This window comes from Cajanus cajan, chromosome 9 (genome assembly GCF_000230855.2).
Source record: "Cajanus cajan strain Asha chromosome 9, NIPB_CcT2T_4, whole genome shotgun sequence".
NCBI classification, from domain to species: Eukaryota; Viridiplantae; Streptophyta; class Magnoliopsida; order Fabales; family Fabaceae; genus Cajanus; species Cajanus cajan.
Window position 1 is genome coordinate 23,711,952 of NC_138525.1, and position 11,438 is coordinate 23,723,389.

The 11,438-nt window shown below is 42.3% G+C and overlaps 2 protein-coding genes across 2 annotated transcripts; both read left to right on the plus strand.

Moving 5' to 3' along the window:
* Nucleotides 1–8,421: 8,421 nt before the first annotated feature.
* Nucleotides 8,422–9,588, plus strand: LOC145952027 (uncharacterized). Its single transcript, XM_083064248.1, has one exon. It carries the CDS (start codon nt 8,422–8,424, stop codon nt 9,586–9,588), a length of 1,167 nt encoding a protein of 388 aa, XP_082920374.1.
* A 1,541-nt stretch (nt 9,589–11,129) lies between these two features.
* On the plus strand, nt 11,130–11,438 carry LOC145952028 (uncharacterized). The gene has a single exon (XM_083064249.1). The coding sequence runs from the start codon at nt 11,130–11,132 to the stop codon at nt 11,436–11,438; it is 309 nt and encodes a 102-aa protein (XP_082920375.1).

Genomic DNA, 11,438 nt, shown 5'->3' on the forward strand with positions numbered 1-11,438 from the left:
CACATCAATTTCAAAGGAGAGGGGGTGTAAATTTTAAATTTTTTTTAAGGGTAATTTAGACATTTTATATATATATTTTTAAAAAGGAGGTGTATTTATATGAGAGTGGAGGTGTGTTTATCATCTGCCTCAAAACAGTCCAACAAAAACGAAACGGGCCTAAATCCAATTAAATCACAGTCTCATAGCCACCCAAGAGGACATTTGCCCTGGGTATTCTTAGTTGGGCTCGTTTCAATGCTCGACCCATGAAGTTGGACTTCGTCCTTGAGGTCCATGAGAAGAGTAGAGGTGGCACTTATGCTTGTAGGGAATGGTCTGGATGAGGGCTGAGTATGAGGCGCACAGATCGTGGCTTGATCTAACGGCTAAGGTGCCACAGGCCTTTCGAGGGGCGCGAAAGTGGGAAGTTGAATGGCTACGTGCGAACAGTTGGGGTTTGCATTTACTTCATTTGTGTCAAAAGAGAGAGGGAGTTCCAGAGAATGTTCTGGTGGGTTCGCTTGGAGTGTGGCAACGATCGTAGGTGGTTCGCCGTGAAAACGCCGGAGAAGAGAGACATGGAAAACGGGTGTGAATGGCTACCGAGGGAGGTAGAGCAAGTTAATATGCGATGGCGCCAATGTGGCATTTCACCTGAAAAGGACCTTGGAAGCATTGGCGAAGCTTCTGCGAAGGAAAGCGACCCAAGGAGAGTTGACGATGTGGTGGGAGGCGTAGCAAAACACAATCATTGGGGCTAAAGCTAAAGTTATTGAATACATGATAGTATTGTACTAATACTCTGTTGAGTCAGACGAAGCCATTCCTAGCAAAAACATTCCTCCACGCACATTCAACCCCCCTCCTTTTGTGTGTTTTTTGCTAAACTTTATACTTTGCCATGTGCAAGACAAGATACCACTGGCGTAGAAAATCTCCAGCAAAATAGCAAAGGTAAGCCGTTAAAACACGATTAACGACCTCTATCTGACCATATATTTTCAGGTGATATGCATATGAGAAACGAAGCTGGGTCCTATGAAGACGAAACAGTTCTTGCCAAAAGGAGCTGAGAAATACTTGGTCACGGTCAAAGACGATGGTTTGTGGGAAGCCATGAAGACAAAAGATCTTTGTCAAAAACCAGGAGGCCAAGGATGCAGCAGTGAAACTAGAAGGCAGGGCGATGAAATGGGCGTACTTGGAAAGACAGTCCATGACTACCCAGATGACGATGTGGCTAGCTGACGATGGCAAATAGGTAAGGAAATCCATACTGATGTCACTCCAGACTTTGGAAGGTAATGAGAGGGGTGTTAAAAAGCCTTGCTTCTTGGAATTAACAGATTTGTTATCTTGGCAGGTATGACATTATTGAACGAATTGTTTGACCTCTTTGGCCATGCCTGGCCAAGAAAAGGATGTGGCCAAGTGAGCTAGAGTCGCTTTGATGTCAGAGTGGCCTGCCACGGGGGACACATGATATTCGTGCAAAATAGTTGTGCGTAGGGAAGGAACTTCAGGAACAAACATTCGATTCTTGAAAAACACTAAGCCGTGAGTGAAGGTGAAGTGGGGGCATGGAGGATGGAATAGAGGTGAGCTTCTGGATTAAGGCTAACCCCCCGGGTTGGTGGAGAAGAAATTATGCAATTGGCTCACAATATCAGGCGCAATGGTGGAGACGATCAATAGTAGTTGCTTCAGCGAATCTAGAATACGGGACAAAGCGTCAGCAACACAATTTTGTTTGCCAGGTTTGTATAAAATCTGATAATTAAGAAAACCCTTGTAATTTTGAAGCCCATTTCTGTTGTTCTAGTGTTTGAAAAACTTGAGAAAACATGTCTTGGACTTTGCTGATCAGTGAATATGAAAAAATGTTTCCGATTAAATACTGTCTCCATTTCTTTACTAACTCTATTATTGCATACATTTCCCTTGCATATGTGGATGAGGATTGAAGCTTGGGACAAAGTTTCTTGCTAAAGTAGGCGATGAGATGGTTGAATTGAAGAAGGATTGCGCCCACAACTGATAAATAAGCATTTGTTTAAATATTAAAAGGAGCCCAAAAATCAGGCAAGGCTAGAACTGGAGTAGTAGTCAGGGCTTGTTGTAAATTTTTGAAAGCTTCCAATTCTATATGAGACGACCTAAATTGATTAGAATTTCATAATAGATTTGTGAGAGGAGCGGGCTAAGCTGCATAATGGTGGAGTGGATGAATCTCCTATAGAAACCTGTAAGGCCTAGAAAGCCACGCATGTGAGTCAGGTTTTGTGGGGGAGGCCAACCTAGGATAGCTTGAATTTTCACTGGATCAGGTTGGACTCCCTAGGCTGAAATGTTGTGGCCCAAATAGTGAATGAAGGACACCGTAAAAGAGCATTTATGTAACTTAGCAAAATAAGAATGAGTGACCAATAACTATATGACTAAATCAACATGAACAAGATGATCAGCAACAGAAGAACTAAATCAAAATATCTTAAAAAAACCAACACAAATTTGCATAAATAAGGACGTAACAAATCATTCATGGCCATTTGAAATGATGCATGAGCATTAGTTAGCCCAAAGGGCATCACTAAGAACTCGTAATGACCTCCGTGGGTGTAGAAAGAAATCTTATGAGTGTTGCCGGGATTCATTCAGATTTGATGATATCCCGAATCTTAAAGAAAATAATAGCTTGACCCAACTCCTTTAGTAATTCATCAATTGTAGGAATGGGAAAATGGTCTTTAATAGTAATATCCTTGAGGGCCCGATAATCCACACAAAAAGGCCATGTATTATCTTTCTTGCGAACCAATAAAATCGGTGAGGAAAAAGGGCTGTGGCTAGGAGTAATGAGACCATCTTGTAACAACTCAAAAACAATAGTAGAAATGATGTGTTTTTGGTTGTAGGGATAACGGTATGGTTTGACGTTAACTGGGTAAGAATTTGGTAACAAGTTAATATGATGATCGTGTGTACAAATTGGGGGTAGACCGTGAGATTTAGAAAAAAATGGTAGAATGGTTTGTTGGAAATCCGGGAGAGATGGGATGTAGAAGGCTGAAGGTGGTTATGGTCATTAAGTGTAGACGGGGTGTTTGTAAAAGCCAGTAGGTGAATGAAAGTGATAGCATCATGATGAAGGAATTGGCAAAATTACTGGTAAGAAGCTAATTAGGGAGAAAGGTGAGGGGAGCCCAATAAGGTAATGAGGGACTTAGAATGGTGAAAAGTCATGGAAGGAACTGAAAAGTCAGACATAATCGAACCAAGGGTTGGAAAATAAATGGGATTGCATGCTCAAATCCACATTAGGGCAAAAACCTAAACATTGTATGGTTTCATTGTTGCCAACCATGACTTGGAAATGAGGAATCTGGTGAGTAGAGAAGTGTAGGTGTTTAGCTAAGCGGGGTTGGAGTATATTATGGGAACTGCCCGTGTCAACCAAGACGGTAATCATAAGACCAACAATAGAACCTTCAAATCTAAGGGTCTTAGGTTATTTTAAACCAATAAGGGCTTGGGGAGAAAGTTGTAAGGATATAATATGGGAAGTTGTGTGATTTGGTAAAGAAGGGGGAGACAGATCAAAAACAGGTGGTGTGGGGGAGTCCTCATCATCTAGCAGGAGGAGGAGAAACTGTTTAGGTTTACAATGGTGGTTGGGGTAAAATTTTTTATCGCAGTTATAACATAAACCAAGAGCGCGACCTTCTTATAGTTTGGCTTGGGTCAAACGTTTAATGGGAAGTGAAGAGGAAGTAGTTGAGTAACATGCGTTGGTGATTCTCATAGGATGAAGGACTGAATAAGAGTTCCAACGAACGGGTAAAAGAATCCCAATCATGAAACGTATGATTAAAATGCATCCATTTAAACCCTTCATATAAAATGAAATTAAGGGTAGGCGTTGGTCAGGGGTTCAAAAGGGGAAGCTAGAGCTTGGGAAAACAAATGATGGGGTTGGGTTGTGAGGTTTGGGGAAACGAAGGAAACTGGTGAAAGGGATTGTGGGGAGGGTCGGTGGTGTTGGAAAAAGGTGTAAAGAAAGGTGGAAAAGGGCTAAAGCCCGGGAGATGGGTAGTGGTGGTAGTGTTATCTGGGGTGATGGGAATAAATAGATGAAGGGGGTAGTCGTGTGTTAGGTAAAATAATGTAAAGGGGCTCCGAGGTTGTGGTGAGAGGTGGAAAGGGCCTGAATCTTTTCAATTAGAGTAGCAATAATACTAGTAGAAGCATCGTGACGGTGAGCCATGGTAGCCTACAATTGGTCTAAACGTTGATCATGCTGTTGGGTGATGTTGTTGAGGTGTTCCATGAGAGCCTGAACAACCTCCTCAAGGTTTGTGTTTGGGGAGCATGAGGATCAATGAAAGCACCAATTGATACGTAAAGACCATAATAGTATTAACCTAAGAAGGAAACAAGTGTATAAGACTGCAAAATTTTTCATTGGTTCCTCACCACAATATAGGGATAATATATATGATGCATACTAACCCTAAAAAAGAGTTTCAGACCTAGAGAGACTTCTTGGAAGGAAAAGAACACAAAAAACATGTAGCATCAAAACAGTCCAACAAACACAAAAAGGGCCTAAGCCCAATTAAATCACATAGTCTCGTAGACACCTAGGAGGACGTCTGCCTCGGATATTCTTAGTTGGGCTCATATCAACGAATGTCATCAAATGTAAGATTTACCACTACCAATATATTATCAATATTAGTAATATAGATATCCTAAAAAACTATAAATAATCTAAATTACACCATAAAGTCTATAAAAATAAACTACATAAACAATCTAAACTTAAAAATGTGAAATCCAATATGTGCAAATGTCATCAAATGTAAGACTCACCACTAGCAATATATTATCAATATTAATAATATAAATGTCCTAAAAAACTATAAATAATCTAAATTACACTATAAATTCTATAAATATAAACTATATAAACAATCTAAACTTAAAAATGTGAAATCCAATATGTGCAAATGTCATTCAACTCTTTTTTTTACTAGTGGATCATGGTTATTGAATATCTACAAGTTCAATCACTTCATCAATTAACACTCATTAATTTAAATAAGCAATTTGGTTTATAAATGTATTATCTCTTTCTATGACTCATAAATATCCATAAAGAAAATTTTGATCATATGCTTCATCACGTAATACCCACACTAACTAGGCACTACAAATTGCATATAATCAATGAGAATGTATTTTAAAGTATATTTGAATGTGAGTTTGGCAATTAACTTATATGATGCCGAATTTGAAAACTTCCTCCTAGATGAACTCAACATCCTTTTCAGCCTTTGATATGCATCTATAGCTATTTGATAATTAGTGGAAATTAAAATGCATTAATTATTGAATTCATGATCATTAAAATAATGACAAAGAAAATGCATATGAATTATAAAGTTACAAATCAAGTATGTTGGCTAACGTTTTTGCTTTCTTGTGCAATGAATGCAAGAGAACCTCAACATTTTGCTTAAGAACAAGTAACTAGCAATTTTCTAATGTGCCATGCATTTTGTAACAATGTCAGTTACTAGTAACTCATAGTTTCAAATAATTTTTAAATTTGTAATAACACATGCAAGTGCTAAGTAAATCTATTTTACACCATTCTGTAACCTATTTTCTAAATACAATTGCATCTTAATTACTTTATTCCCAACTTATTTATGTTAACCCCCTATATGTTGCACTTTAACATGCTATAAATCGATGTTTTGTCATATTTAATGCATACATTCTTTGGAAAAACTCATGTTTTTATTAAATGTGTAGCAAGCAGGTGACAAAGAATATAAATGAGAGAATTGGTGTAAAATGGGGCCTAAAGAACTTAATTTAGAGCTAAAGGATGCAACACAATCGTGATAACTCAAAGTATGTCAATGTTGGGAAACACACCCATGAAGCACTCCCCTGGTTCAAATTAAGCAAGATTGTGCTGCCCTAAAGCACTCCCTAGTTAAAAGTAAGCATGACCATGTTGGGATGTATTCCATTATGCACTCCTGGTTAATATTAAGCATGATTGTGCTGCTTTGAAGGACTCGCCCTCGGTTAAAAGTAATCATGGTCATGTTGGGAAGCACAATTATGAAACTCTATGTGGTTAAAATTAAGCACAACCATGCAACTCTAAATAGTGAAAATTAAAAACGGTTATGCTGAGGGTTAAGCTCTTATTTTTCTTAAAAATAAGACAAATTATAAACACATTTTTATCTCATTTTTTAGCTTTAGTTTTAAGTATTTCCTTTCTACTAAGTTTTTGATTCTCAATTGTGGTTTTGTAAGAGGTTAAGAGAAATCTATAGGGAAGGACTATATGGTTAAATCTTTCTCCCATGTCTATAATTTTAAGTGCGATGTTAGGGTTTTCACCTGTCATGTGTAGCTAAATATTTTATTCTAGGGTTGTGGTGTAGTTGTATTCTATGAACCTCTTTTGTGAATTGGATGAATTCTCTTTGTATTTGTTGAATTATTTTGAAATTTTAATATTGTGTTAGTTGATTAAAACTGCATGAAAAATATTTCCCAATTAACAAAACCCTAAAATAATTAGGCTTGGGAACTTGCATAATCAACCCGATTTTCAAAGATTTCAATTAGGTTAATTATTTAATTAGGTTATCCACTGTATGCTTTTCTTTGTAGAAATTTTATACGATCAATTTAGGGTTTTTCAAGGTAAGGATTGTTAATTTCAATGAAAAAAGTTATTAACAATCTAATAAGTAAAATTGGCAATACGAGTTATAATTCTTTCAAATTCACATTAGAAATTCTATCCAATCAATTTTGGATTTTTGAAAGGTAAGGACTGTTAATTTTGATGAAAAAAGTTATTAAGAATTTGATAAGTAAAATTGACAATAAAAGTTATAATTCATTCAATTTAAATCAGGAATAATCGAGGTCAATAAAATCATGACTTTACAGTTTTAATTCTAGAATTTAACTTGTACCGGGAGGACCTTATCGGTCACGTGGACCAACACGTTCCGTCCCATCAGACACCCATGCGAAGTGAATTATGCCCAAGTCTTGACATCAGCATCGGCTCGGGCTATAATCGAAGGCCGAAGTGAGCCTGATAACACGATCGGCTTGGCTTGGGCCGATACGAATAAAACCATAGACATCTTTGCAGGCCACGGACCGGCTCGGACAAGCCCCGAACAAGCAGTTCAGCGCAGCAAACGCGTAACGGCACGGTCTAAGGCCGAGCCGAATGAGGAGGCAATAATTAGAGCCTTCATCGTGGTTAATAAGGATAAGTGCGTGATTAAGGCATAATTAGCCTATTAGCATCGTATTACCTAATTTGGTAAACTTTAGGAGAGGCCCACTACTGACAAGGCCTATCAGTGGTAGTATAAATAGGTCACTTTTGTCAAGGTATGTCACTGTTCATTAATTATCCTAGAATATCGTGCTTGTCCTGACTTGAGCGTCGGAGTGCCTTTTGCAGGTACCTCCCCCTCGCGCAGAAGAGTCCACCCGAAGACCCTCGTTCGGCCCTTTCCCACTGAAGAGTACGAGTGTGCCCTTAGACAGGTACATTTTGGCGCCCACCGTGGGGCCGAACCGAGAGCGTTGTAAGAAGCAGACTGCGAGTTGAAGAGAAACATGGTAAAGATGAGGAAAAATAACATGGAAAATCATTAGTCCGAAGAGGAACACCAATTCGGGGCGGACAATGCCGAGACGATAGAAGAGACAAACTTGACTGAAATGATGCACCAACTGAAAGAAGAGATGGCCGCCATGAAGCAGCAACGGGAGAAAGATGCTGCCGAGATGGCCGCGTTACGAGCAGAAAATGCTACCCTGAAAAATCAGTACCGAGACCCTACCTGGAAACCCTCTGAGACGACTCCTACTCAGGGGTCATTCCACTCGCACGGTCATCACACCTCTATCCCTCATACCTCTGTCGCGCCCCCAGGCATCCATGCTTCGATTGGAAGACCGGCACATCCAATACCGGCCAGGGCACACCGACATCCATTTACGCTGAACATCATGCAATCGGCACTTCTTGACCACTGGAAGTCCTTGCCCCTTGACAAATACGATGGTACAACCGACCCAGATGAGCACGTGGATGTGTTTTTGACACAGGTTACCTTAAGCAACACCGATGATGCCACCAGCCGCCCTCATCAGCTAACCTCGTTGGCATTAGTTAGCATTCGTCAAGAAAGAAAGGAGTCTCTTCGGACGTTCATGAGCCGATTCAACAAAGCGGCTCTCGAAATCCGAGACCTAAACCCTGCTGTGGCTCTACATCATCTCACAACCGCTCTAAAACCGGGTCCCTTTGCCAACAACATCTGCAAAAAACCGCCGACCGATATGGATGACTTGCGGTGACGAGCCGATAAATACATGCAAATGGAAGAATTAGCAGAGTTCCGCAATCAAGCCAGAACGGAGACAGCCGTTAAGCCGGAAAAGCCGACTGAAAACAATTTTTGGAGCCGTCCGAAAGAATTAGCATCCCGCGAGAGGCCCCCTCGTGGCCCAAGGTATTCACAATACACACCGCTCAATACTAGTCGGTCGGCAGTGCTAGAGCAAGCGTTGACCTCGGAGGTCCTGGCCGTCCCGAAACGAGCTTTGACCCCTCCTAGGGCTGATACAACGAAGTCTTGCAGGTATCACCGCAATCGAGGGCATTCAATAGAAGAATGTGCGGCCTTGAAGGATAAGATTGAAGATCTGATCAAACAAGGACATTTGCAAGGTTTCGTCGACCACTCGAACTCATCCCGAAACACCCACCGGTCGCGACGGGATGATCGGGCTGAACAAAGAATAGAAATTCGTTCGTATCGAGAACGCAGTCGGTCTAGAGAAAGGCAAGAAGAGCCTTCAACGCAACCTCGCCGGGTCATCAACACCATTGCCGGCGGCTTCGCTGGCGGCGGTTCATCTTCGTCGGCGCAGCGTAGACACCTACGGGCCGTTCGACATGTGCATGCCGTCGAAACTGTTCGTCGCCGCCTACCCACCATAACTTTCACCGAGGCCGACTTCAAAGGTATCGACCCATACCAGGATGATCCTATGGTAATTAGTGTTGAAATTCACAACTGCATTGTGCGCAAGACATTGGTAGATCAGGGGAGCTCAGCCGATATCCTTTATTGGAACACGTTCAAACAATTGGGTATCCCAGAAACCGAATTGATTCCCTACGATGAACCTTTGGTAGGATTTTCAGGGGAAAGAGTCAAAACAAAGGGTTATATCAAGTTGTCAACCCGGTTTGGGTTTGAAGGAACCGAATACAGAGACGTTTCGGTCAAATATGTGGTGGTTCATGCCAACACGTCCTATAACATTTTGCTCGGTCGGCCGTCCTTAAATCGGCTCGGTGCAATCGTCTCCACTCCGCACCTGACTATGAAGTTCCCAACCGACTCAGGGCGAGTAATCACGGTTCACGCTGATCAAAAAACCGCGCGAGAGTGCTACTTTGCTAGTTTGCGATTACCGGAAATGAAGCCCGAAGCAACAAAACCAGCAGGGGTACATTCGGTATCACAGTAGTCGACCTTAGACCTCGACCCCCGGATTGATCAAGATGAGAGGGTCGAGCCTATTGAAGACAAGCAACCCATCCAGGTGGGGGTGTCCGGAGCTCAAGTCACCTACCTCGGGACCAATTTATCTGAACAAGAGCGCCTGGCCCTTAAGCAAGTGGTCCTTGAAAAAAATGACTTATTCGCCTGGTACCCGTCTGATATGCCCGGCATTGACCCCAACTTTCTTTGCCACAAGTTATCAGTGAGCAAGCAGGCAAGGCCGATCGCTCAACGGCGCCGGAAGGCCGGAGAGGAAAGGAAGGCGACGATCGAAGCTGAGGTGGGAAAGCTATTAGATGCTCGGTTCATCCGAGAAGTACATTATACAACATGGTTGGCCACCGTAGTCATGGTTAAGAAACCGAACGGGAAGTGGCGCATGTGCACCGACTACACCAACTTGAAGAAGGCATGCCCTAAGGACGCATATCCCTTGCCCAACATTGACCGACTTGTTGATGGGGCATCTGGCCACAGATTTTTATCCTTCCTTGATGCATACTCAGGATATAATCAGATCCGTATGCACCCTCAAGACGAAGAGAAGACAACGTTCATTACTGAAACGGCCAACTACTGCTACCGAGTAATGCCGTTCGACTTAAAAAACGCCGGAGCCACATATCAACGATTAATGAATAAAATTTTTCATGATCAAATTGGCCGAAGCATGGAGGTGTACGTTGATGACATGGTGGTGAAGTCAAGTACAGTGTCGGCACATGCACAAGATTTGACCGAGGTGTTTCAGGCGCTTCGACACCACCAAATGAGACTCAACCCCGAGAAGTGTGTGTTCGGAGTCTCAGGCAGTAAATTTTTAGGATTCATGCTGTCCAGCCGAGGCATTGAGGCAAATCCCGACAAGTGTCAGGCCATCCTAGACATGAAAAGTCCAAGTACTCTGAAGGAGGTTCAAAAGTTAGCAGGCCGACTCACCTCCCTCTCTTGGTTCCTTCCTTGCCTGGCCGAGATAGCTAGACCTATCCTTCTTTTACTGAAGAAAGCTGAACGGTTCAAATAGACCCCGGAGTGTGAGGCATCGTTCCAACAGTTCAAGGAACGCCTGGGCGCACCTCCAATCCTTTCCAAACCAGTCGTCGACCTCGACATGATTGTGTATTTAGCCGTTTCTAGCACATCAATCAGTGCCGTCCTGATTCAGGAAAAACAAGACGAACAACAACTGGTTTACTTCATCAGTTGGACATTGCAGGATGCCGAATGACGCTACCAGTTGATAGAAAAAGTAGCCTTAGGGCTCATCTACACCGCCCGCCGGCTCAGGCAGTACTTCCAAAGCCACAAGATAATTGTCCGAACCGATTGTCCAATTGCCAAAGTCCTGAGGAAACCTGAGATTGCCGGCGGATGATGGCATGGTCAGTTGAGCTCTTAGAGTTCGACGTAACTTTTGAGCCGAGAGGCCCCATCAAGTCACAACATTTAGCCGACTTCATCAACGAGCTCACTCCTCCGGGCCGTTTCAAAGACGAGTCGTGGACCATGCATGTTGATGGGTCCTCTAATGCTCAAGGAAGTGGGGCAGGTATAATTCTGGCTAGTCCCTCGGGCATCACTGTAGAGCAATCTCTGCGTTTTGGCTTCCGAGCCTCTAATAATCAAGCGGAGTATGAAGCCTTGCTAGCGGGAATGCGGTTGGCAACCGAGATGGGTGTGAAAAAAGTCATATGTTGGACTGACTCGAAGATTGTGACCGAACAGGTCAATGACAACTTCCAGGTCAAGGATCCCAACTTGTTGCAATACTACCACCTCTTACAAAAGCACAGGGACGATTTCATTGAGGTTTAG